The sequence below is a fragment of the Symphalangus syndactylus genome, chromosome 15, assembly GCF_028878055.3.
Source record: "Symphalangus syndactylus isolate Jambi chromosome 15, NHGRI_mSymSyn1-v2.1_pri, whole genome shotgun sequence".
Classification (NCBI taxonomy): domain Eukaryota; kingdom Metazoa; phylum Chordata; class Mammalia; order Primates; family Hylobatidae; genus Symphalangus; species Symphalangus syndactylus.
Window position 1 is genome coordinate 9,788,711 of NC_072437.2, and position 27,396 is coordinate 9,816,106.

The following is a 27,396-nucleotide window of genomic DNA, read 5'->3' on the forward strand; positions in this document are numbered from 1 at the left end:
ACATTTTTTGAAAGAAAAAGTTTATCATTGAGTCATATCATGATGTATCTGGACAGAAGAGTAAAGCTCTCTAAAAATCTAGCAATGTATTCTCTCTTTTAAAGAATATGCATGGTTCAGCTCCCAAAATTCAGAATGCCAGACACCACAGGTATAAGAAAGGTCCATTCTCTGATTACTTTCGAGGTTATCTTGATACCCAGGAGCAGGTGCACTGAAAGTCATGTTGTTTAGACTTAACTGAGACGGACTTCACTTTGTGTGTTTTGCTGTGGTCCTGTGGTTTGGACCCGGACTTTCTCTCACGCTAGGTGGAGCTGAAGACTCAAAAGTAAAGACAAACTTCTGTGATTTTAAAAATGAGGTCCTGTTTAGAGGCCACGTCATGAGATAAGCTAGGAATCCTTAAGTACCCACCGTGATGGGAGCTGGCAGCTGGACACTCAGTGGGGGCCGTGAGCACAGCCACAAACTGGCCAGCTCAGAGGGTGCCCTGGAATTTGTCAAATCTGAGCTTCACTCCGGGCCACGAGCATCACACCCCCATGTTGTGGCATCCTCAGCAAACAAAACAAGCACCCCAGACACCACGTGTCGCCATCTCTGCTGAAGGGTCCAAGACAGCATGGGCACTTTGAACCATCTGAAATGCACTGGGTATTATAGAAAACCCATTGGGGAAGGGGGACAACTTAAGGAGCACTCAGGACTCCTCGGAGGCAGCTGGAACCCCAAGAGCCAAAGCGATGAGCTAGAAGTTTCCACGGGAGTTCCCAGCAGCAGGTCAACAGGTCAACTGACTCGGAGGAGGCTGAGGGTTATGCATCACTCAAGGAGAAAATGCACCCTCAGGGTTCATCTGAGACCACTGGCAGTGAAACCCAGATAGGCGGGAACCCTAAGTCAAAATGACGATCAAAACTTTTTCCTCTCTGTTTCTCAGTGGCAAACACAACAGGGTCGGGGAGGCACAGGGATGGCCAAGGAGGAATCACCCAGGCGCTCCCAGAGTCAGGCTGGCGACCACTCAGGGAAGGACCCAGCGGAGGCTCCACGGGGCTCCCTGAGACCCTGCTTCCAGGCAAGGTCTGTATTCTTGCTAGCAAGCTCACCACACAGCCCACCCTTAGGGGAAGCTGAGGTCAGGAGATGACATGCAGATCACTATTTTAGAATGGATAACTGTGAAGGGCTTTGAAACTGCACACTCCTTTCTCCCCGGCCCTCCCCGAAACCTAATAACATATCACTCATTTGAATTCAGTGAGGTCATATATATGATTCATGGGAAGTTCTGATTATGCAATTTTAGAAGTACAAGGTTGATTTTATGTTTTTCAAGGGTGGAAATAACTGGAGTAAGGAAAGTCCTTGGGCAGAAGTCCTCAGGGACTAGCTGCAACAAACAGATGAAAAGAATGTACGGCTAGACATTTTTAGGGAAATGCATGCTTCTGAAGCTTAAAAGCAGTCTGCTGCCTCTCGTGGTGTGAACTGGCCCCTGTTATCTTTCTGTTCTTCATTTGCCTGTTGTACCCTTTTCATTTCAGTGGCTGAGGGAGCACCTGTTAGGCTAAATAGAACGCATGTGCCTCTTGAAAGAGGCGCCTCTGCAAAGAAACCCCGCCAGCCTGCAAATGAGATGTAATTTAGTATAAAAAGACTAAAGACAGTGAGAGTTCCATAAAAGAACTCAATCTGAGGTCATGTCTGTCACTTCAAGCTTTGCAGAGGAAACCTACACACAGCCGCAGGGAAGACTGAGGCTGCATCTGGTGAGAGTCCAAGTCATCGACACTGCAGCTGGTGCAAATGCAGTGTCCCTGAAGTCCTGGACAGTCCTCATACAGGACAACGGTCCTACTGAGGGGGGACTTCCCACAACACAACGCGTGTTGGTGTGGCATGTATTCCTCAAAGGAGACTAGGTCTCAATGAACACTTCTTAAAATAACTCTGTGGAGTTATTTTAAAATTATAAAATTATAAAATAACACTGTGGACAGCATTTGCTCAGTTACTAACGATATGTTTCCCCTAGAAAGAGGAGCGGAAACCATCTCTAATTTCTCAGAAAATTGAAAATAACCGAATTCATAAACGCTACGTCTCCATTCCTTTTTAGAAAAGGTTGGAACTAATAGAAGTTCTGACAATCTCAGTAGGGATGACAGGTGACCAATTCTGTGTTTATGTAGAGGAGGGCAAGTTTCTACCCAGGATATCTTTTCTTTTCTGGTTCCTCCCATTTTGATGCACTGTTTATGTTACCAAGCAGTTGTTCCTTGGAGGGGCTTTTGGTGTCTGGGGGGAGGTGTCGGGTGGGGACAACTGAAAGTCATGGAGTGACGGCCACCTGGCCAGTGGGATGACAGAGGGCGGACACAGCTGTGGTGCAGATCGGTGCTCACAAGCAGGGCGGCTGCGTCATTTGTGTATGTCTGCCTATTTCCCACTTCTATAGTTGAGTAAACTGCCTCCCCGTAACCCACTTAACTGGAAATATCTGCATCTTCCTGAGTTGTTGCAACTGCAGAAAGCTGGAAACAAAAGCCCGATGCCTCACCATCTTCACATCTGGGCCTCAGCCCCAGAGCTGCCAGGTGGCCACTGTTTACATAGCATCTTATCTTTCATTAACTTTGGAGTTCCAGGGAGCATCTCTGTGGAATGCACATTTTTTTTTTTTTTTTTTTTTTTTTTTTTTTTTTTTTTTTTTTTTGAGACAGAGAGTCTCACTCTCTCCCCCAGGCTGGAGTGCAGTGGCGCGATCTTGGCTCACTGCAACCTCTGCCTCCCAGGTTCAAGCGATTCTCGTGCCTCAGCCTCCTGAGTAGCTGGAATTACAGGCATGCGCCACACCCAGGTAATTTTTCTTGTTTTTTTTTTTTTTGTATTTTTAGTAGAGACAGGGTTTCACCATGTTGGCCAGGTTGGTCTTGAACTCCTGACCTCTATGATCCACTCACCTTGGCCTCCCAAACTGCTGGGATTACAGGCATCTGGAAATACACTTTTAAATGCTACAACTCCCTTGTGTTGAAGATGGAAAACGAAAGATAATTATAATTTTACCAGCACATGGTAGGAAATTAACAGCAGCACTTTAATCACATGCGATAGGTGGAAATGGGTTACTTTTGAACGATAATGTCTGCTTTAGTCTCTGTCCCTTTACAACATTTGCTTTTCCTAAGCCATGAACTAGAATATGGCCTCTGGGTGGGGTGCATTTGGGTAGCTCTTGCTCTAGGTGTGCTGCCTTTGGGAGTACTCCGATCAGTAACTGATGTCATGAAAGGCTGGGTGTGATTACAGCAAAGCCTGGTGTTGGCTCCTCGGGCTGAGTTTAGCATAAAGTAACAGGAATGGGAACAGTAAGATCATTTGAGGTTTCAGGAAGTCAGCAAGGTTGGTGTTAAGTTTGAATGGTCAAAACCAGAATGCTGGGTCAAGACGGCCCCTGTCTAGAGCCAGTGGAGGTCAGAAAGCGAGTCTGGGAGGCAGGTGCATCTGCGGTCCTGGAACAAGCATGGCGGAACCCCCGCTAGGCCTGCCGAGCTTCTGTACCAGCTAACTGAAGCCCGTGGGCCTCCAGACGCCACGCTACCCTCTGTGCAGCCCTGAGCAGGATTCAACGGAGTTGTGATTCTGAGGCTAGTGATTCTGACAAAACTCTATCTCTATGCACCCACTAGGACTGAGCGAAGGACATACTAGCCCATGGGCAGGCAGCCAAGCCCTGTGTACCACCAAGGTGACTGCATATTTGCTGGAAATATGAAAAACACCTCGAGGGGGTACGGAAATATGGTGCATCTATTGACTGCCATTCTCTGCAGCTTTAAAGAACGAGGCAGATGTGTACCTGCCAACGTGGAACATTCTCTAAGGGGCACTGGGCAGAGCAGCACAGACACAGTCATTTCTTTTGTTGCTCCGTTACATGTATGTGAAGCTACACGTCTTTGTGTGTATGTTGGCATGAATGTGATGTGAGACCCAAGGGGCTGTCAGCGGTGGTGGCTGGGGAGACTGCCGGGCCTGCCGTGGGAGGCATGTGCTGTGTGCTGTGCGGTGGGACCCGCAGGCACGGTGAACAGTGAAAAGGCATCAACCACTGAACTAAAATATCGTGTATGACCTAGAGTTCAGACGGTTCTAAATCTGACCTAGATTCATAATACACGTCTTTTTAAAAATTTTATCATTATTATTATTATTTTATGATGGAGTTTCACTCTTGTTGCCCAGGCCGGAGTGCAATGGCGCGATCTCGGCTTACTGTAGCTTCTGCCTCCTGGGTTCAAGTGATTCTCCTGCCTCAGCCTTCCGAGTAGCTGGGATTACAGGTGCCCACACCATGCCTGGCAAATTTTGTATTTTTAGTAGAGACAGGGTTTCAACATGTTGGTCAGGCTGGTCTCAAACTCCTGACCTCAGGTGATCCACCCTCCTCAGGCCTCCCAAAGTGCTGGGATTACAGGCATGAGACACTGCACCTGGCCCATAATACATTTCTTACATAACATTTTTCTCCTAAAAAAAAGCCAAAAATCTGTCCACAGAACTCATGATAAAAATAATTGGGTTGTCATTAAACATAAATGAAGTGTCACAGTATGGGTCAATCTATAAAAAAATTTAGGTGGACCCTGGGTCACCAAGTCCAGGACCTTCTTACGAGTGACAAGGACATGGAGGAGGGTTGTGAGGTTGGACGATATAGAAGCCATGGCTGGTGGGGTCGAGTGATGGACACTTTGAAGGGGAGGAACCAAAAGATAGTTTGCAAAAATGAGAGCCAAGGTAATGACCTGCCTCAAGTATCGTGAGGCAGGATTATCTTTGTGACTGCAAATACAAGAACCGTTTTCAATGTTTTTTTCTGGAAACAATTTTCTTTCCTGAGATGCCAAGGCCTATTTATTTAACCTCTGTGGGATGTCGTGGGCCCAGAGCAGATTGCAGTTCATGCATCCAACTTACCTTCTGTCCTGGTGATCCTTTTTCACCACTCAAGCCAGGGTAACCCTGGAATGAACAAAAAACAGAGGCAAACGGCTCAGAATATGCAGTAGACATTTCCAGAGGGCTTGACTATGGCACCTGGCTGTGATTACAGCAAAATGCTGATGGACAGACTGATCAAGTCTCAGGTCCAGATTTTGAAGAATAGCAACAAATTGCCAAATTCAATACCAACTATTAACACAATTCTTCCCCCTTTACAAAGTTGTGCGGGGCGGGGGTGGGAAATAATGACTATGATAAAATGGCTCAAAGAAAGCAGAACCCATCCTAATCTCAAAGCTGCTTCACTATGGAAGGCATCAGAGCCATCCCAAGACTTTCATTTCCTGAGGGAGATACATCATTTTAGCAATACTTTCATTTCTACCACTTAAAGAAATACAGAGAAATCCATAAAGATAGTACAATAAAAAACTAAAAATATAAAAAGGCTTGTACTCTAATGTTCTACTGTCTCTCTATTCTTATTTTTGGAGAATGTAAAATATGGTCTTTTGAGTGGTAGCAACTGCCAGATAGCCACCAAAATTCTGCTTTTTCTTCCTGGGCCCAGGGCTCTGACCACCTGTCCCAGCCCTCAGCTAGGTGTGGTCGTGGAGTGAGTGGGGTCAGTCCAGGCTGGGGCTCTGAAGGTGAGGTCTCTCAGGTGGCTGAATCACCGTGGACGGGGACCCCTTCCCGACCCTTACAACTAGGGACATTTCTGTTGGGCTCTTGGGACAATCGGAAATCAACGTGTGTTTGAGATATTCTACATTTTTGGTTACTACAGATTAACTGAGCTGAACACACACAAGCAGAAAGGTTTTGTGCGGTACTCGCGCCTCCTCCGCGGGGAGGGCCACGTCTGCACACCTGCTGCTGGGTGAAGAGGGTGTGTCAAGGTGGTTCACGGACTGTAGCCAGTGCAGCCCCCAGGGCTAGATGTTCGTGCTGGGGGGCTGTGTGTGTGTGGAGGTGGGGAGTAATAATGAGAAATCTCTATACTTTCTGCTAAATTTTGCTGTGAATCTGAAACAGCTCTAAAAATGAAAGCCTATTGAAAAAAACCCAACCAGACCAACAAGTGCAGTTATAAAAGGCGTGGTTTACCCTCGGTCCAGGAAAGCCCATGATTCCTTCTTCTCCCTTCAAGGAAATGCCCTAGGAGAGAGCAGAGGGGGCGTAAGGAGCAGCCCAGGGGCGGCCCCTCCAGCCGGCAGGGCCCACGTGTCATCCTCTGCTGCAGGACTCAGTGTTCTCAGCCCCGACGGTGTCCAGACCGCCTGGCGATGCTCAGCTCAGGCGCAGTGCGGGGCACGGTCCTAGGAGACCCGCCAGCCTTCCCGGGCTGTCACCCATCCAGGACTGCATGTGTCACGTCACGTGGTGAGCGACCGCGAGGGAGAGCTGGAGCTCTGAGGACAGGCAGTGACAGAGGCAGTGACAGAGGAGACGGAGGGCAGAACCTGGAGGCGCCTGAGCGGAAACCACGCCCCTCCGCCATCTTCACGCTCCCTTCCCAAACCTCAGAAGATGATTAGCCAGAGGGTGGAGCCAAGATGGCCGAATAGGAACAGCTCCCGTCTCCAGCTCCCAGCCCCAGTGACACAGAAGATGGGTGATTTCTGCAATTCTGCTTGAGGTACCGGTTTCATCTCACTAGGGAGTGCCTAACAGTGGGTGCAGGACAGTCCGTGAAGCTCACTGTGCGCGAGCCGAAGCAGGGCGAGGCATTGCCTCACTCGGGAAGCGCAAGGGGTCAGGGAGTTCCCTTTCCTAGTCAAAGAAAGGGGAAACAGACGGCACCTGGAATATCGGGTCAGTCCCATCCTAATACTGCGCTTTTCCAACGGGCCTGGAAAACGGCACACTAGGAGATTGTGTCCCGCACCTGGCTCGGAGGGTCCTATGCCCACGGAGTCTTGCTGATTGCTAGCACAGCAGTCTGAGATCAAGCTGCAAGGCAGCAGCGAGGCTGGGGGAGGGGCGTCCGCCATTGCCCAGGCTTGCTTAGGTAAACAAAGCAGCCAGGAAGCTCGAACTGGGTGGAGCCCACCACAGCTCAAGGAGGCCTGCCTGCCTCTGTAGGCTCCACCTCTGGGGGCAGGGCACAGACAAACAAAAACTCAGCAAGAACCTCCACAGACTTAAATGTCCCTGTCTGACTGACAGCTTTGAAGAGAGTAGTCGTTCCCCCAGCAGGCAGCTGGAGATCTGAGAACGGACAGACTGCCTCCTAAAGTGGGTCCCTCACCCCTGAGCAGCCTAACTGGGAGGCACCCCCCAGTAGGGACAGACTGACACCTCATTCAACCGGGTACTCCTCTGAGACAAAACTTTCAGAGGAACTATCAGACAGCTGAATTTGTGGTCTCACGAAAATCCGCTGCTCTGCAGCCACCGCTGCTGACACCCAGCCAAACAGGGTCTGGAGTGGACCTCTAGTAAACTCCAACAGACCTGCAGCTGAGGGTCCTGTCTGGTAGAAGGAAAACTAACAAACAGAAAGGACATCCACACCAAAAACCCATCTGTACATCACCATCATCAAAGACAAAAAGTAGATAAAACCACAAAGATGGGGAAAAAACAGAGCACAAAAACTGGAAACTCTAAAAAACAGAGCACCTCTCGTCCTCCAAAAGAACGCAGTTCCTCACCAGCAACGGAACAAAGCTGGATGGAGGATGACTTTGATGAGTTGAGAGAAGAAGGCTTCAGACGATCAAACTACTCTGAGCTACGAGAGGAAATTCAAAACAATAGCAAAGAAGTTAAAAACTTTGAAAAAAAATTAGAAGAATGGATAACTAGAATAACCAATGGAGAGAAGGGCTTCAAGGAGCTGATGGAGCTGAAAGCCAAGTTTCGAGAACTACGCGAAGATTGCAGAAGCCTCAGTAGCAGATGCAATCAACTGGAAGAAAGGGTATCGCTGATGGAAGATGAAATGAATGAAATGAAGAGAGAAGGGAAGTTCAGAGAAAAAAGAATAAAAAGAAATGAACAAAGCCTCCAAGAAATTTGGGACTATGTGAAAAGACCAAACCTACGTCTGATTGGTGTACCTGAAAATGATGGGGAGAATGGAACCAAGTTGGAAAACACTCTGCAAGATATTATCCAGGAGAACTTCCCCAATCTAGCAAGGCAGGCCAGCATTCAGATTCAGGAAATACAGAGAACGCCACAAAGATACTCCTCGAGAAGGGCAACTCCAAGACACATAATTGTCAGATTCACCAAAGTTGAAATGAAGGAAAAAATGTTAAGGGCAGCCAGAGAGAAAGGTCGGGTTACCCACAAAGGGAAGCCCATCAGACTAACAGCTGATCTCTCAGCAGAAACTCTACAAGCCAGAAGAGAGTGGGGGCCGATATTCAACGTTCTTAAAGAAAAGAATTTTCAACCCAGAATCTCCTATCCCGCCAAACTAAGCTTCATAAGTGAAGGAGAAATAAAATACTTTACAGACAAGCAAACGCTGAGTGATTTTGTTACCACCAGGCCTGCCCTAAAAGAACTCCTGAAGGAAGCACTAAACATGGAAAGGAACAACCGGTACCAGCCACTGCAAAAACATGCCAAATTATAAAGACCATCGAGGCTAGGAAGAAACTATAGCAACTAACGAGCAAAATAACCAACTAACATCATAATGACAGGATCAGATTCACACATAACAATATTAACGTTAAATGTAAATGGGCTAAATGCTCCAATCAAAAGACACAGACTGGCAAACTGGATAAGGAGTCAGGACCCATCAGTGTGCCATATTCAGGAAACCCATCTCACGTGCAGAGACACACATAGACTCAAAATAAAGGGATGGAGGAAGATCTATCAAGCAACTGGAAATCAAAAAAAGGCAGGGGTTGCAATCCTAGTCTCTGATAAAATAGACTTTAAACCAACAAAGATCAAAAGAGACAAAGAAGGCCATTACATAATGGTAAAGGGATCAATCCAACAAGAAGAGCTAACTATCCTAAATATATATGCACCCAACACAGGAGCACCCAGATTCATAAAGCAAGTCCTCAGTGACCTACAAAGGGACTTAAACTCCCACACAATAATAATGGGAGATTTTAACACCCCACTGTCAGCATTAGACAGATCAACGAGACAGAAAGTTAACAAGGATATCCAGGAATTGAACTCAGCTCTACATAAAGTGGACCTAATAGACATCTACAGAACTCTCCACCCCAAGTCAACAGAATATACATTTTTTTCGGCACCACACCACACCTATTCCAAAATTGACCACATAGTTGGAAGTAAAGCTCTCCTCAGCAAATGTAAAAGAACAGAAATTATAACAAACTGTCTCTCAGACCACAGTGCAATCAAACTAGACCTCAGGATTAAGAAACTCACTCAAAACCGCTCAACTACATGGAAACTGAACAACCTGCTCCTGAATGACTATTGGGTACATAATAAAATGAAGGCAGAAATAAAGATGTTCTTTGAAACCAACGAGAACAAAGACACAACATACCAGAATCTCTGGGACACATTCAAAGCAGTGTGTAGAGGGAAATTTATAGCACTAAATGCCCACAAGAGAAAGCAGGAAAGATCCAAAATTGACACCCTAACATCACAATTAAAAGAACTAGAAAAGCAAGAGCAAACACATTCAAAAGCTAGCAGAAGGCTAGAAATAACTAAAATCAGAGCAGAACTGAAGGAAATAGAGACACAAAAAACCCTTCAAAAAATTAATGAATCCAGGAGCTGGTTTTTTGAAAAGATCAACAAAATTGATGGACCGCTAGCAAGACTAATAAAGAAGAAAAGAGAGAAGAATCAAATAGATGCAATAAAAAACGAAAAAGGGGATATCACCACCGATCCCACAGAAATACAATGTACCATCAGAGAATACTACAAACACCTCTATGCAAATAAACTAGAAAATCTAGAAGAAATGGATAAATTCCTCGACAAATACACCCTTCCAAGACTAAACCAGGAAGAAGTTGAATCTCTGAATAGACCAATAACAGGTTCTGAAATTGTGGCAATAATCAATAGCTTACCAACCAAAAAGAGTCCAGGACCTGATGGATTCACAGCTGAATTCTACCAGAGGTACAAGGAGGAACTGGTACCATTCCTTCTGAAACTATCCCAATCGATAGAAAAAGAGGGAATCCTCCCTAACACATTTTACGAAGCCAGCATCGTCCTGATACCAAAACCTGGCAGAGACTTAACCAAAAAAGAGAATTTCACACCAATATCCTTGATGAACATTGATGCAAAAATCCTCAATAAAATACTGGCAACCCGAATCCAGCAGCACATCAAAAAGCTTATCCACCATGATCAAGTGGGCTTCATCCCTGGGATGCAAGGCTGGTTCAACATACGCAAATCAATAAATGTAATCCAGCATATAAACAGAACCAAAGACAAAAACCACATGATTATCTCAATAGATGCAGAAAAGGCCTTTGACAAAATTCAACAACCCTTCATGCTAAAAACTCTCAATAAATTAGGTATTGATGGGACATATCTCAAAATAATAACAGCTATCTATGACAAACCCACAGCCAATATCATACTGAATGGGCAAAAACTGGAAGCATTCCCTCTGAAAACTGGCACAAGACAGGGATGCCCTCTCTCACCACTCCTATTCAACATAGTGCTGGAAGTTCTGGCCAGAGCAATCAGGCAGGAGAAGGAAATAAAGGGTATTCAATTAGGAAAAGAGGAAGTCAAATTGTCCCTGTTTGCAGATGACATGATTGTATATCTAGAAAACCCCATTGTCTCAGCCCAAAATCTCCTTAAGCTGATTAGCAACTTCAGCAAAGTCTCAGGATACAAAATTAATGTACAAAAATCACAAGTATTCTTGTACACCAATAACAGACAAACAGAGAGCCAAATCATGAGTGAACTCCCATTCACAATTGCTTCAAAGAGAATAAAATACCTAGGAATCCAACTTACAAGGGATGTGAAAGACCTCTTCAAGGAGAACTACAAACCACTGCTCAATGAAATAAAAGAGGATACAAACAAATGGAAGAACATTCCATGCTCATGGGTTGGAAGAATCAATATCGTGAAAATGGCCATACTGCCCAAGGTAATTTATAGATTCAATGCCATCCCCATCAAGCTACCAATGACTTTCTTCACAGAATTGGAAAAAACTACTTTAAAGTTCATATGGAACCAAAAAAGAGCCCGCATCGCCAAGTCAATCCTAAGCCAAAAGAACAAAGCTGGAGGCATCACGCTACCTGACTTTAAACTCTACTACAAGGCTACAGTAACCAAAACAGCATGGTACTGGTACCACAACAGAGACATAGATCAATGGAACAGAACAGAGCCCTCAGAAATGATGCTGCATAGCTACAACTATCTGATCTTTGACAAACCTGACAAAAACAAGAAATGGGGAAAGGATTCCCTATTTAATAAATGGTGCTGGGAAAACTGGCTAGCCATATGTAGAAAGCTGAAACTGGATCCCTTCCTTACGCCTTATACAAAAATTAATTCAAGATGGATTAAAGACTTATATGTTAGACCTAAAACCATTAAAATCCTACAAGAAAACCTAGGCAATACCATTCAGGACATAGGCGTGGGCAAGGACTTCATGTCTAAAACACCAAAAGCAATGGCAACAAAAGCCAAAATCGACAAATGGGATCTCATTAAACTAAAGAGCTTCTGCACAGCAAAAGAAACTATCATCAGAGTGAACAGGCAACCTACACAATGGGAGAAAATTTTTGCAACCTACTCATCTGACAAAGGGCTAATATCCAGAATCTACAATGAACTCAAACAAATTTACAAGAAAAAAACAAACAACCCCATCAAAAAGTGGGCAGAGGACATGAACAGACACTTCTCAAAAGAAGACATTTATGCAGCCAAAAAACACATGAAGAAATGCTCATCATCACTGGCCATCAGAGAAATGCAAATCAAAACCACAGTGAGATACCATCTCACACCAGTTAGAATGGCCATCATTAAAAAATCAGGAAACAACAGGTGCTGGAGAGGATGTGGAGAAATAGGAACACTTTTACACTGTTGGTGGGACTGTAAACTAGTTCAACCATTGTGGAAGTCAGTGTGGCGATTCCTCAGGGATCTCAAACTAGAAATACCATTTGACCCAGCTATCCCATTACTGGGTATATACCCAAAGGACTATAAATCATGCTGCTATAAAGACACATGCACACGTATGTTTATTGCGGCACTATTCACAATAGCAAAGAGTTGGAACCAACCCAAATGTCCAACAACGATAGACTGGATTAAGAAAATGTGGCACATATACACCATGGAATACTATGCAGCCATAAAAAATGATGAGTTCGTGTCCTTTGTAGGGACATGGATGAAACTGGAAAACATCATTCTCAGTAAACTATCGCAAGGACAAAAAACCAAACACCGCATGTTCTCACTCATAGGTGGGAATTGAACAATGAGAACTCATGGACACAGGAAGGGGAACATCACACTCCGGGGACTGTTGTGGGTGGGGGGAGGGGGGAGGGACAGCATTAGGAGATACACCTAATGCTAAATGACGAGTTAATGGGTACAGGAAATCAACATGGCACATGGATACATATGTAACAAACCTGCACATTGTGCACATGTACCCTAAAACCCTAAAGTATAATAAAAAATAAAAAAAAATAAAAAAAAATAAAAAAATAAAATAAAAAAAAAATAAAAAAAGAAAAGTGAAAAATAGAGATAAACTTTAAAAAAAAAAAAAAAAAAAAAAAAGAAGATGATTAGCCAGTGCTTATGATGCCAAGAGGAAGAAATTCTAGAACTGACTTCTTAAAATAGAGTGTAAAAATGCATGCTAATACTGTTCTGCTACGGACAAGGGGATGAGAGAGTGACGGTGTGCGGGCCCCGAGCGCACGGTGCACCCGTCATGCCGGGCAGAGCGCCGAGAGCCCAGGAGCCACAGGGGAGGAAGCATGCTCGTTACGCGACTTACTCTTACTCCTGGTTCCCCTTCACTGCCTTTTTCACCCTGTGAAGAATATGAAAAATAAGAAACGCTTATTAATTTGAGGATGGTAATGGGTAAAAATCAGGGTTCATGACATGAGCTGAAAGTATTCAATCAATCCTCAATCATTATAAATTGATTACAACACGACTCAAATTTTGCCGCTTCAAAATTCAAGAGAAAAGATGTGTCATTTCTTCTAGATTTTCACAAGATAAATTAATTCCTGTATTCCTCTTGGTACAAGTGAAAGTCTGTCTTTCCTTCTCTCTGTGTTTTCCTTTATCCCCCACACAGTTCCAGGCAGATTGTTTACATCCGTATGGTGGGACAACGTGCCCAAGGAAAAGCCTTAATGAAAATACTCTTTGGAAGAAAACATTACTAGGAGGTCCTCTGAGGAAAAGATACACATGGAACATATTGAAACTTGAAGCAAAAGTGGCTGTTGAAAGCCATGTCAATATCACAGATCAAAAGCATGATCTACGTTTTTCCCACTTCTCTTCGTCTAAAATGGTGAAGGAAACAGCAATTGGCGGGTCCTTTGTCCCCGTCATTCCTGAGGGTACCTTGGATTCCTGCAGCTCACAACTGCCCCTGCAGGTTGGCCATGCCCAGCCCCAGATCCCACCCTGGCCTGGGTTGTAGAAAAGGTGGGAAACTTGACTCGGAAGACTGAGCACCTCCACACGGATCAAACCTGCTCTGGGCTCCCGTTCAGAAGCTGGACAGAGGCCCTCCCTGCCGCCTCCCAGGACATTTTTGTCAACGGTCACTCATAACTCGAGCCTCAGCCACCTGGGTTGATTTCCCCCGCAAGGCAGTGGTCCTGCCTGCCAAATCCGCCCCAGGACGCAGGACCCAGGACACAGGGCCCAAGCCCCACCCTGCTCAAGAGTTGGGAACAAGATTCTATTTGGAAAGGTAAGATCTCCCCGTTTGGGGTTTCTATTTTAGTTCCCAGGTATTCCGTGTGCCCGACATGGTACTGAGTGTTTCACAGTCGCCTGCCACCTCCTCGTCAGCTCCAGGAGGTCAGTGTCACCATCCCATTTGACAGGGGGAACAGGAAGCCCTAGAAAGGCTGCGGGACCTCCCTGAGTGGGTGGGTGGCACAGCAGCCTCCAAACCCAGAGTGGACACAGCAATTCCTATTTCAGACTAACAGCATGATTTCAATTAAGCAAAATGTTAATTGAATGATTCAGAAACTGTCAAAAACTGACTTTGATCCTCCAAAAAGGTGCTTCATGTCAGCAAAGAAGTAGGTTTTATTTTGCTGAACACATTTTGCTAGACAGTTCCGCGATTCTGGCTTTGAATTCCGGTATGACCATTAGCCTCCATCTACACTGAACGTAAGGACAGATGTAAGGTTTTTTTTAAATGAATTCTCATGTTGCTTCAGATTCATCACAATTGAGATGACGGACTGATGACGCGATTGCACTGTGAATCTAGTAACTGTCTGGAAGCGTTGAAAACATTCTGGGAGGACCTGGTTATGTTTTCATGCGTAATTTGCCAAGTTGGTGGTGAGGCTTGTTTTACTTGGAATGTGGTTGGATACAATTGAAGAAATTTACTTTTACTTTCCCTTTTTTTAGTTCAACTAGGAAAACAGTCAGTTTTGCTCTTTACCTTGTACTGATCCGGGTGGAAGGTGACTCCCGTGGGCGCGATGATGGGGTGGAGGGTGTCTGATGGAATCCCGTTGGGTCCCGGCTGCCCTACGTCACCCTGCATATTGTTAAGCAAAAGCAGTTGTCTTTAAATCGAAAGGAAACTACAAAACTCGAATACAAATACAACCTGGCCAAAATACTGCAGTTTTAATGTCTGCATATTACTTACCATATGTATACCTATTTATAGTATAATAATCACAAAATAGAGTAATCCTAATATAAGTTTTTTATATCCTCCTTTCATTAGCAATCATTTAGAATTTATGCATAAAAGCCATGTACGTTGTTTACAATTCTGGACTGCATTTGTTTCTGTGGGGTTGTTTCCTTACAATGAATTTCTATAGATGGGAATTATTAGGTATCAAGGCTAAATGTCTTTATGGTTTTTGACAGGTATTACTGTACTGGTTGCCAAGATGGGCACCAAGATAAAAGAAATGCTGAAGAAATGAAAGACTACTTCCCCAGCTAAAGATGTTTTTATATAATAAAAAACAATCTTAAATAACTATAATATCCCAAGATTGCTTTAATTTGCATTTTTATCATTAGCAAATGATAAAATCATTTTGATTTTTTGATGTGGTGCACAGATGGTGAAACCGATCTATCTAGAACATTACTGGACAGTTATCCTTGTATAATATTCTGGATTTACCTCCCAGAAACTGATTGACACAAAAAGAACATCATTGTCTTTTCCTTTCTTTCCACATTAAACTGTATCATACAAGTCTGAGCCCAGGTATCACATAACATGGACAGCAGTAAATGGAGATGATGGGTCAGCTGCAGAAAGTGATACTCCACAGTGTACGCTGAGTGTCCACTAATAGAATATCTTAAAATACCCAAGCTGTTTGTTCTCCTCCCTTGTACCTGTTGGGCCCCTGATGTTTTTTCCTCATTATTTGCATAAGTCCTTTGTAGACTGTAGACTCTAACTTCATCTCCATTATATCTAATGGGACTATTCTCTTCTCCCACCAATGGTTTCTTCCCAGATTTTTCTTGTTTTTATTTTATTATTTTGTTATATTTCATTGTATGGGGCTATAAATTTTTATGTGTGTTTCTTTATTTTTTTTCCAGAAGCCCACTGCTTGCTAATTGTTCTTTTTTGACTTCTTCTATGGCATTAATGTAAAGAAGGAAGAGTTTCTTCTTCACACATGAGCAGGACTTGATTCAACTTACTGTGCTGTTCCATCAAAAAGCAGAAGGGAAAACAAAATAGAAATGTTCCAATCATGAGGCCAAGGGTCAGGTCTACTTCACAGTGGGCACATGGCTTTTGTGGTGAATGCAATGGGACTGTGTTGGTGAGGTTTTGCTTGCGGGGTGTGGCACTGTGTTAAGCCTGTCGTGCACGTGATCTCACACGTTCCTCTCAAAGGCCATGAGGTCTTTGGATCTTAGCACTCTAAGGAAGGAGAAAAGCCACGCGGTTCTTACGGCTGCCTTTGTGCCCTACCAGGGCTGGTCCCTGAGATCCCCTGGTCCCCTCTGAGATGGCTCCATGTCAGCCTCTGGCTGTAGTCTCAGTCCCGTCAATCACCTCTGGGTTCCACACATGAGAAGATGCTCTCAGTGACATGTCCTCACCTCCACCTTCTGAAGATGAGCTGAGTTTATGTCTCTGTGTCAGAGTCTCGGCTAGCCTAGATGGTGTGTGTTTACCATCTTGTTGATGCAGAATTATCACTGGCATGTGGGTGACAGCCTAGCACTTTGCAATGATTATTTCCCTACGCAAATGGTCTGTCTGCAGATCAACTCAAGGTAAAAGTTTTACAGCGTAGAACTTAGTAATTAAAATGATTTATTTCCTGGCTGAGAAATGCTGCATGCCTCTGCTGGAATTGACCAGGCTTCCTTTACCTTTTCACCCTTAACTCCGTAGAAACCAAGTCCTCTGTTGCCCTGAAAAGATAAATAATTTCTGTAAGTTTTAAAAAGCCAACAATCAGAGAGAAATAAAATTATTTTTCTTAGAAAAAGAAACCCAAGACCTAATTATCGGCGACTTTACTGAGCAACTATATTTGCATAATATTCTTGCTTTTTATAGAAACTAATTGACAGTTTGTCATTTCGGTTGACCAAGACCTCAGAGTGAATGAGTGGGAGCTGAGATTGGACCCCAGGTGGTGCTGGCCCTCGATCGTGAGTATATGGTCTCTACAGACTGTAGTCTAAGAGCATGTCCCTGGGTTCTGACCCCTGTAGATGGAAGAAGCAGCCCCATTTCACTCCCTGGACTCTGCATTTGAAGATCATGATTCGTCTTTTCTTCTGGCTCAGTCTTCTCTCATTGTGGCAAAATAATCCTCATTTCATATAAACTTTACCCATCTTTTTAATAATCTTTGGAAATTTAAAATCAATCAGAATGTAATGATTTTAGGTGATTCTCTGGGCTTTATCCAACCTTTTTGTCTTCCTTTTTACCTAAGAAGCAAAGCTAGGCCCAGTATCATAGTAAGGATTGAATAATTTCACGAACGCAGTAGCCATGTGTGGGAGGACTGACAACGCTGACCTCTAAGATTCATGCATAGAAAAAGCAAGATGACAAATTTGTGCACATCATAGGCACAGTCCTCTTCTACTCCCAACAGCTTTGCTTCTTTCCCAGGGTTTCTGTGTGTTCCCACAGTGACAGCAGGCTCACACAAGCCCTATCTGATCTCTCTCTCTCTGCAGTCTACCGTCCGCCCCCTCCAATGTCCAGATATTTTCTGAAAATAAAAACAAAGCCTTCAATGAATTTTTGCCTTTTGCTTCTTCCCCACCTGGTGGGGAGCTGAAATCAAAGCACAGAAACGCGGCCAGGCTAGATTAGAATGCAATTTGTGCGAGTCCCCCACGGTCCCTCTCTGCCTCCTGAGCTGGTCGTCAAAGTCACCAGGAAGTGCCTTTGTCAGGGGTGAGGAGGGCTGTTTATGTTTGCTGCAGCAAGGGGAGATCTGAGGCTCAGGCCTGGGCTCAGGGCTTGGCTGCTGCCTCCTCAGCCCGGCCGCCTGGTCCTATTTCTGCTGCTCTTGGCCTGGGGCCCATCTCATCCTGCTCCAGGCTGCCAGGCGGTGGGGCGTCCAGCAGCCTGCGCAAGCTCTCCAGCTGACCGGAAGCCGTGTCAGAGGGGACAGGAGCCTGGGGGCATAGGCAGTGGCAGCTGTGGTCACCAGGGGTCACAGCAATGGGCAGCCATGGCAACGTGTGGGCTTGGCGCCTCCTCCGTCGGGACACAGGGCAAGGGAAAGGTTCCTAGATGCTTCCCGTTGGCAGCCCAGCATTTCTGAATTGTGTTGCATTTTGATCAAATACTTCCCTTGTCAACTGCATTCGTTTGTCTTGGACATTTATCCAGCTTTCTCAGACAATAAGGAACCCTAGTTCTGTCCTCCGAGTTTCTAACAAACCACCTACTTTGCTGTGTTCCAATCAATTTAGTAACCTTTCTGGGATGAAAACAGTATATAGCTTTGGGCTCTAGCCTAACTTGATTATCACTGAATATATCCCCAGAGGCTGACATTAGACTCCTGTAGAACCTAATTCTAGCCAGATAAGAAGAATGACATTGGCCTCCCTACAACAGATAGAGTTACATTTTGTCCATTCTCGTAAATCAATGCACGTGAATAAACGTGAGCTGTCCCTAAATTGTTGTAATCTTCATTTTCAATCAAATGTTCCTCAGTTTGGTTTTCATACAGCAACAGGCATGTGGTAATTAATTTGCAAACAACAAATCGTTCCACCTGTTCACGTTTTTAATGTCCAGAGGCACCATGGATCTATCCTTGGAGTTTAACATTAAGTCTTAAAAACCTCCAAAACCGTTTTCATCATAATATAAACAATAAATAGTTGTCAACGAAGAAGTTTTATGGTAAAAAACAAATCCACAAACACCTAAGTACCCCCTTCCCTCATCCTCATCCCCCAAAACCAACTTACTTGCTGTCCTTTTGGTCCAGGGGGTCCGGGTGGTCCCTGTACAAATACAAAGAAATGTGTCAATGGTTTTCTTTACCCCAGGACCCAGAAAACATCTGCTGGAAAGCTCTGGGAAAGCCACTGACTGTATATTTAGGACACAGTGTAGGATGCATGGAGGTTTCTGATGCATTTGGCTTGGCAGAGATGACATGCTGGGAGAGAGGGACTTGGGTCAGCTCCAGTTCTCAGAATCTGCTGGCTGTCTACGGACAGCTGTTTCTGCTTTGCTTTTGTGTGTTTGGGCTTTCGACTTCACCCATCTCCTCTCTGTGTTTGTTCTGATCCCTTTGCAAGGTCCCAGGCCCTGTGACTGCAGAGACAGCTTCCCTGACTTCCTCTGGGAGTCCCCACGAGAGTCCATGCGGGACTTCTTCCTGGTAGCTTGGCCAACTTTCATGGACAGAATGAATCTACAGCCTGGCACTGCAGAGCAGAAAGTCCATCTGCAGTATCATGGTGTGTCTTTCTGCAGAGCATTCAGTGTCAACACTGTGCTTAGGATTAAAGTATTTCAGATGCAGGGGAAGAGTGTTTCAGTACAAATAAGTGGATACAAAGGAGTGGATAGGGAGGGGGTTGTGGATGATTGCATGGCTCATGTGAAGAACCAAAAGCTGTCAGAGCAGCTAAGGACCTAGCAATTACAATCTGTTGTGCCGGACTTCTCCGAGCTGTGCATTTAAAGTATGAAACCCAACCATGTGGCGTGTGTGCTATGACTAAGCCAACAACCATATGGAGTGAAACAGCAAGGGTGTCTCGTATGATCCTGATTTCAGCCACCTTGACCAGGTCTTTCACAGATGGGGCTACTTGCAAAAATCACTTTCACAGCACCAGGGAAATTTGCTTTGTAGAAACAAAATCTATTATTATTATTGTAATTTATTATAATCTGAAGAGAATTATGAGTACCCCCCAACTGTTAGTTTGACTGAGTCTCCCCAAACATATATGACTTCATTTTTTTCTTAATATCTGTCAAGGAACTGGTGTTAGTGTCCCTTGATAGCTTGTCTCAGTCTTGAGCAATGGCTTCTTGTGAGAAGATCTCTCTCACCTGCAGCCCACATCTCTCCTTGTATAAGTTAAGGCCTGTTTATCTGATTACTAACATGTGGGGAATGAGTGAGTCAGGAGCTCTCGCAGTGGCTAGTCCACCTTCCAGGTCATTGTGCAGTGGTGGGAATGGCCAGAGAGCTACACAAGCCTTAGCAAGTGCCTTTTTCTGCTCGTCCCTACTTGCAATGAGCCCTCTAGGGCCATTTTGTTAAACAATGGCCAATATCTCACCTGCTGTAATGAGCCCAGGTGTGATACGCTTGCTAGCATGGGCGTGGCACAGGCAGACTCCTTTTCCTCCTTATGAACCTGTGGGACTTTGTTTTGCCTTGCCCAGGGATGATGGGCTCTTTGTCACTGGGTAGGTATGGGGTGGCGATGGAAGGGCACCCTGCCGGGACCAAGTCAAAATTTGACATAACTGGCAGAGAGCTGGTGACCATAATTTTAAGCCCTTATTCTTCAACCTTAACAGCAGCAACATGTGTGCAAGGAATGGTCCGTTTTGTCTTGATGTTCTCTGCTACGCCTATAAGCATCATAGTTGTTCTTAAAGCTCTCATCTGGATTCAACCATTGAAGAAGTGGCATCTGGAAGGGATGACCGGACGATGGTCCCAGAGTGGGCACCTGTGTCCAGGTACTTACTGGTCTCCCTGGAGCTCCAACTGGACCCATCTGTCCCACATGCCCAGGGCGGCCGGGAGGTCCCTATGGATAGGCAGCGAGAGAATGTTTTTAAGAGAGGTAAACTGGTACTTGGAGTTCTGAAGCTCTTAAACTTTTGTTGGGAATATCGTCTAATAAAAATAAACTTACCTGGAAACCGACCAATCCAGGTTCTCCAGGTTCACCCTAATGGAGAAGAAATAATTTTAAGAGTGATAGCTTTTAACCATCTTTAGATTTAGTTACCTTTTATTGCAGAGTTGGAAATAAGCATATCAAACAGATCAGCCCTATCAGGACTTAGTAATGTTAATTTACTAATATTAATTTTTACTAATATTATTTAGTCAGAATATATTTTAGTAATATTAATATTTACTAATATTAACTACAAGTACTAATTTAATTTAGCTTGGAGTACTGTGAATATGGGAAAGAGATAAACACACAATTAAAAATAAGATTGAAAGCATCCTGATCGGAAATAAGATGACTTTTAAATTCACTGTGACTTGGATTATGCCGCCATTCTAGGCATGCCTTCAGTACATTCATTCTTACATGCAAAGTTCACTTGGCAATTAACTCTGTTAGTTGAGAATTTACACTGGTCCCTTCATTACCCCTCCCATCTCTTGCAAACGTACCCGATATCTGTCACGCTCCTCTTTAGGCAGTGCATAAGGCTCCCCTTTCTGCCCTTTTGGTCCTTGGGGCCCCTAATTAGCAGATATATTGTAAAAAGAAAAAACAACAAAAAAAATCCATTAACATTTGGTGCAGCTATGGTAATTGGATGATTGAACATTGACTTTTGTGGGCAAAGTCTAATTGTTCTTATGGCTGATGGGGGTTATTCTGAACACCAACCCTATATTCAGCAACAAGGGTGAGACCTTTAATTTCCTATTGACCCAATCGTATCTTTCCTAGAGTTAAAATAGAAATACTTTAGGATTTAAATTATTTTCAAAACCCAAATGAATACTCTGCCAACCAACCCTCTAATATGCCAATGTTATTTTTATTTCTGATACTATTATGTGCTTTCTTTGACATTAGTGTACTGAACATATTAACACAAGCACCCATTTGCAGAATAGATACTGGGTCATTCTTTAACATTGGAATTGTGTCAAATATAAACAGTAGGTATATACATAATACATATGTGCATGTGTAAATATCTTTCAGCATCTACTATAAGAATCACTTAAAGTAATAGATATGTTTCTTGATAACGAAATTGACGATATATAGAGTAGAAGATGATGTAGTTTATTGAAAAACTGAACCACATAAAACAGAAACAGCCGAGGAAAGGGGAACTGGCAGGTGGAGGTGGAACTGAGTAGGAGAACTTCATTTGCTTCAGGTGAAAACGTGATGAAGGTGATTAATGACTGTTCTTCCCACTTTAAAGTTTTTGTTTTTAAATAAAAAGTCTCACCAAACAAAATTTTAGTCTAACCCTGAATTTGCAAGATTTTCTTGGAAATAAGGTAGCAACATACTACTGAAGACACATTTCAGGATGTTTTACCAAGACCTTAAAAAATAAATGAGGCCACAAAACAGATGATGATATAAAAGTTCCCCCATTAAAAAACAAACTCCTGCATTGTATCTGCTGGAGAATAACTGCACTCCCACATCACAAAGTATTTCATAATCTGATAAAGATGGTGATGGACAGAATTTTGTCAAGGTTTCAGCTTTTTTCGTTTTATGATTCCATTATCACGCATGAGAATTTGAAAGAAAAGAAGTGACACTTGGGAGACTGAGCGTGAACAACATCAACCACAACAATGATTTTCTATCTAACATTTAAAGAATACGAAAAATGAAGTTACTTGAATCCAGAAACGTCATGTCTTGGGCGTCAACAGGTAGTTATGCTTCCGTTCTGGCCACAGTGAGCGGGAGGCCTCCCCCGGCCAGGTTATAAAGGCAGGGCTTAGCAGGGTCTGCCTGTCCCTGGAGCACAGGCGCTGTGGGGATACTCACGGGAGGCCCGGTGAACCCCTCAGAGCCGGGGGGCCCCTGTGGACCTGAGTCTCCTTGGGTTCCGTTGCAGCCATCATAGCCGGGCCTTCCCCTGGGCCCACCTTGCCCCGGGTGTCCCTGGGAAAGAGAACAGTGAGAGAATCAGCCAATCAGCAGGTTTCTAGTTGTCATGTAACTGTGCGATAAAACAGTCTTAAATATTCTCATCAGCCATGTTCCCGGCATGAATCCAAGGAAAAGACACCTCAAAAGTGAACAAATGAATGAATGAAAGATGAAATAAGTGAAGGCATAAGGTATAGTTCTAAGCAGGGAAAGGATTTCGAAGCAAAGTTCTGCTTCACCTGGGCTTGGGTAAGAAGTACACTGTCGGGGTTTCTCCTGTCTTACTAGTGGAGTGACTATTAGCAGGGACAAGTAAAATTACATTTCAAAAATTCTAGAAAAGATTTTAGAAGCAGCTACTTCCTTCTCAGGGATAACAAGGTCCTTATCCCTGTAGAAAGCAAGTAAAGGTACATTTTAAAAATTCTAGGAAAGATTTTAGAAGCAGCTACCTCCTTCTCAGGGATAACAGGGAGGTCCTTATCAGTTAAGCAACTTTCTTACTTGCCCAACTGCATTTTAGATAGTGAGTTTCACAGATCCATATCCTAAACAGAGAAGACACACCCACAATGTGATTTTATCAATGGCCTTGCCATGTTTGAAAGAACTGATTGCCTCTTGTTTGCTTTCTTGGGAAACATGACGTTTTAGATTTTAAACATGAATATAAAGCATGTCAGGTTTTCTGAAATGTCTGGGGGTGGGGAAAGGCAACACAGCCAAGTGTCTGCAATGACTAGAGGGACTCAGGCTAAATTTGTGGGCATCTTCACTGCAGTAAGCTGGTTCCAGAAGACATACGGGGGCTGGGTTAATAATCTATAATTTCTGCACTACCTGGCCACAGCCTGTTTTGCTGTTTCTTTAAACAACAGATATTTAGCTATATGCTTGGTTATTGTGTAGTTACTTTAAAACTTTAGTTTTCTTGATAATAAACCAAACATATATTCCAGAGTGATTTTTGAGACCATTGGGATGTCTTTTACAGTTACTTTGAGAAATTTGGAAAATTTCAAGATAAAGAAACAAACGTGGCTGAGCACAGTGGCTCATACCTGTAATGCCAGCACTTTGGCAGGCTGAGGCAGGCGGATCACTTGAGGCCAGGAGTTCGAGACCAGCCTGGCCAGCATGGTGAAACCCTGTCTCTACTAAAAATACAAAAATTAGCCAGACATGGTGGCATGCGCCTGTAATCCCAGCTACTCGGGAGAATGAGCCATGAGAATTGCTTGAGCACAGGTGGCAGAGGTTGCAGTGAGCTAAGATCGCACCACTGCACTCCAGCCTGGGCGAACAAGACTCTGTCTCAAAACAAAACAACACAAAACAAACAAAAAACAAACCTCAAAACCCCCACACAACAAATCCTACATATAGCTCTCCGTAACCTGAATGATATTAAGAAATAAAATAAAAAAGTAGAACTTTTATTTGCACATCTCTTTGCTTCAGATAGATGTCCACAGCCATTGGTTGAACTGGTGCCGTCAGATGAGAGATCCAACAGGCTTCAGTCAAACTCTCTGATGAGCCACAGGAATCCCCATTTGTGGGCAGCTTCTCGATCTGTTTGCAGAGCTGGCACTCTAGTGGCCTTTGAGATAAAGACATGAGGGGCCCTTGCGCTTCCGCTTGAGAAAACAGCTCTCCACATGCTCTGCTCCAGATTTTTAGTATTCTGTGATGCTTTTGCTTAAAATGAACTGTAATGTTTAAATTCTTCTCTATTATTTGTCTGCCATTTGTGTTTCTTACTTGCTTAGAACTGATCTGTTACTTGAAATTGCATGTCAATCTAATCTTAGTTTGAAATTGTGCTTCAAAGAAAAATTTCAGTTATATTGAGCTAAATGTCTGTCTCTGCTCAGCATCAAATTAGACACACTGCTATATGAAACCACTTTAGGATTTTCTGCATATCACTTCTTATATATAACTTCTAATCAGCTAAAATGATCCAGGTCCCTCAAACTCTACATTTGTTAACTGATTACTTATGGCAGGTGACATTTATGTTAACTTAATTTGTAGTATCAGAGTTCTGCGGTTAAAAGAGACTGGATCCTTTGAGCAGCCGGTTCCGTAGAAAATGGTCCTCACCTGCTCACCACAATCATTCCTCCAAATTATGATTACTTCCTCCTTAGTTTGTGAGACATTTGCCTCTGATATTGAATGAGTATAAAGTGGAAACATGAAGGAAACTTGGTACAGATGAGTTGCAATTGCTTTCCATAATGTCATTCCATTTTAACTCAGATTTCAACTGGAGACAAAACTGAAAGACACTCCAAAGAGTTCAAAAGAGTAGTTTAAAAATGGGTGATTTAGATTCAGGCCATTAGTATGAAAATACTTTCCAAATTTGTTTAATCTTTGGAATGTGCAGATTCTTCATTTCTGTCCATTTCTCAAGATTCTGACTGATGTGGACATTATTTCCTTATTTGTTCAGGGCTATGTGGTGAACCCAAGTGTCCGTTTGAGCCCACCATTCAGGTAGCCCCGAGATCACTGGCTTGCAGCTCTTGTCTTGGCAAACGTGACTTCCTTTATTTTGCCCTGACTGTCTCCTTCTGCTCTGCAGATGTCTCCTCGACGGTGGGACTAAAGATCTGATGGAAACGCATGAGTTCTCTGGGACTGCCCTCCACTCACTCATTCCCTCCTTCTCTTCTGCAAGGCATGGCCCTACTCGTGCAGCCTGGGAACGGAGTCTCTCTCCCTGTGCGTGTGCGTGTGTGGTGATACAGAACTTGCCTCTGCAGGACACGGGCACACACATCTGTGTATATGTGTGAGGTTTGTGAAGCAGATGTCTCAGAACCACAGCAGTAGCCGGATGGGAGGCGGGTCAGAACGTGCGATAAACACATTGATCCCTGAGGTCAGGTCTGGCCAGGAAGCCAGCCCTGGGAAATCTGCTTGTGGGTCCCTGTGAAGAAGGCTGTGAGTCAGGCTGTTTTGTTTATTTTTTTATGCCACAAGAAGTAAAGTAAACTAGGTTATAAAAACACATTTTATTGCATTTTGAGATTTTTCTCATGAACAAACCATGCCTTTTTTTTTGTTTCATGTGAGGTTGCTGTAAAGAACTTGAGAAGCTGCACAAATGCTCAGCAGGGCTTCATTCTGCCCATGCTCTTGGCTGAACGACTTTATATGCAGGTTGCTCTATAGTTCAAACGAGATCGCAAGACTGGCTCTTTAGGGCGAATATCTGGATAGCACTCTAGCTTTTTATTACCAAACAATGTGCAGTTTAGCAAAGTTGTCTCAATTCGGAAGCCGAGTCTATAAGGACGTTTACAAAGCAAACAATTTGTTCACTGTCTGACTGAATTCTGTGGAGAGAATACGCACATATAGTCCCCACGTTTTATGTTATAAACAAAAAGGAGGTCTCATTCAGAATGTTTCTTTAAGTCACAAATGTATTGCCTAGAATGCACGCAATGTTTTAAAATTCCAGTCTTCCATAAAACTTACAGGAATTCCATCGGCACCAGGGAATCCAGAAACGCCTCTTGCTCCCTATGAAGAAAGCAAATGAAATTAACCAAGGCTGAGATACCCGCCACCCTCATGAGGCCAGGGGAGTACAACAGCGGTGCATACCACGTCGCCCTTGGGTCCTGTTATTCCGGGGGCTCCCCGTTCACCCTTGTCTCCTTTGCGTCCCTGCAGTCCCGGGAATCCTTGTAATCCTGGTGGCCCGTTGTACCCCTGGGGGCCCACTGGCCCAGGCTGACCCTGTGGGAACAACATAGGTTCAATTTCCGCAATTAATCACAATAAATACTCATCAGTTACGGTTACTTTCAAAACTACATTTTTTTTTGCTTTTAAAGAGCTATAATCTACAGGGAACATTATATGTAAACCATTATCTACTGCCATGATAGCTAACAAAAGAAGTCAGAGTTTAAGAAGAGAAAATATGGAATGTGAGAAAAAAATTATCCTAAATTACTAAAGTCATGTCATTGTGAAATGATAATACTAGGTTGGGATGAAAGAATTAACTTATTTGGGTTCTTTTTAAGGTCGTTTCAGTATAAAAAATTTTCCAAATGAATTTCTACAATTTTATCTCTATTTTCCTCAATACAATGTATACAGTAAGTGTGGAAATGTATATTGCATTCAGATATCAAAATGACCCTCAGATGTTTAAGTGGTTAATCTCTCCTTTTGTTCACACAGAGGAAAAAAAAAGAGCTTCTGAAACATATAAAAATGTTTGTCCACACTAAATAGGATGGCTATTATTTTAAAAAAAATCATAAGTATTGGTGAGGATGTGGAGAAATCAGAATCTCTGTGCACTGCTGGTGGGAATGTGAAATGGTGCAGCTGCTTTGGAAAACACTCTGGCGGCTCCTTAACACGTTAAAAAAGAGAATCACTACAGCATCCCGCGATTCCACTTCTGGGTATATAGAAAGCAGGGGCTAGCGTTGGTACACTTACACGCACGGCAGCGTGATTCACAATAGCCAAAAGGTGGAAACCACTCAAATGTCCAACAATGGGTAGACGCCCACACAGTGGAATAGGACTCAGCCTTTAAAGAGGAAGGATGTAGTCACCTAGGCAGTGACACGGAAGAACCTTGAGGACTCTGTGCTGAGTGAAATGAGCCAGTCACAAAACGACAAATCCTGTATAGAGTCCCCTTATATGCAGTCCCTAGAACGGTCAAATCCATGGAGACAGACAGTAGAATGAGGGCTGCCAGGGGCTGGGCGGAGAGGGGCAGGGGGAGGCAGTGTTTCATGGGGACAG

General features: G+C 43.8%; 1 protein-coding gene across 2 annotated transcripts in view; it reads right to left on the bottom strand.

Moving 5' to 3' along the window:
• COL4A2 (collagen type IV alpha 2 chain) overlaps window positions 1–27,396 on the bottom strand; it is a 212,732-nt gene that overhangs the window by 68,580 nt on the left and 116,756 nt on the right. For both annotated transcript variants that reach the window (XM_055244659.2, XM_063618623.1), the window contains exons 5-16: window positions 26,227–26,361; window positions 26,098–26,142; window positions 22,495–22,611; window positions 21,132–21,203; window positions 20,635–20,670; window positions 20,464–20,526; window positions 18,712–18,747; window positions 16,630–16,671; window positions 14,699–14,797; window positions 13,040–13,075; window positions 6,127–6,177; window positions 4,990–5,034 (exon numbers count right to left, since the gene is read on the bottom strand). In XM_055244659.2, coding sequence (XP_055100634.2) covers window positions 4,990–5,034; window positions 6,127–6,177; window positions 13,040–13,075; window positions 14,699–14,797; window positions 16,630–16,671; window positions 18,712–18,747; window positions 20,464–20,526; window positions 20,635–20,670; window positions 21,132–21,203; window positions 22,495–22,611; window positions 26,098–26,142; window positions 26,227–26,361 — 777 coding nt within the window. The remainder of the gene's footprint in view (window positions 1–4,989; window positions 5,035–6,126; window positions 6,178–13,039; window positions 13,076–14,698; window positions 14,798–16,629; window positions 16,672–18,711; window positions 18,748–20,463; window positions 20,527–20,634; window positions 20,671–21,131; window positions 21,204–22,494; window positions 22,612–26,097; window positions 26,143–26,226; window positions 26,362–27,396) is intronic.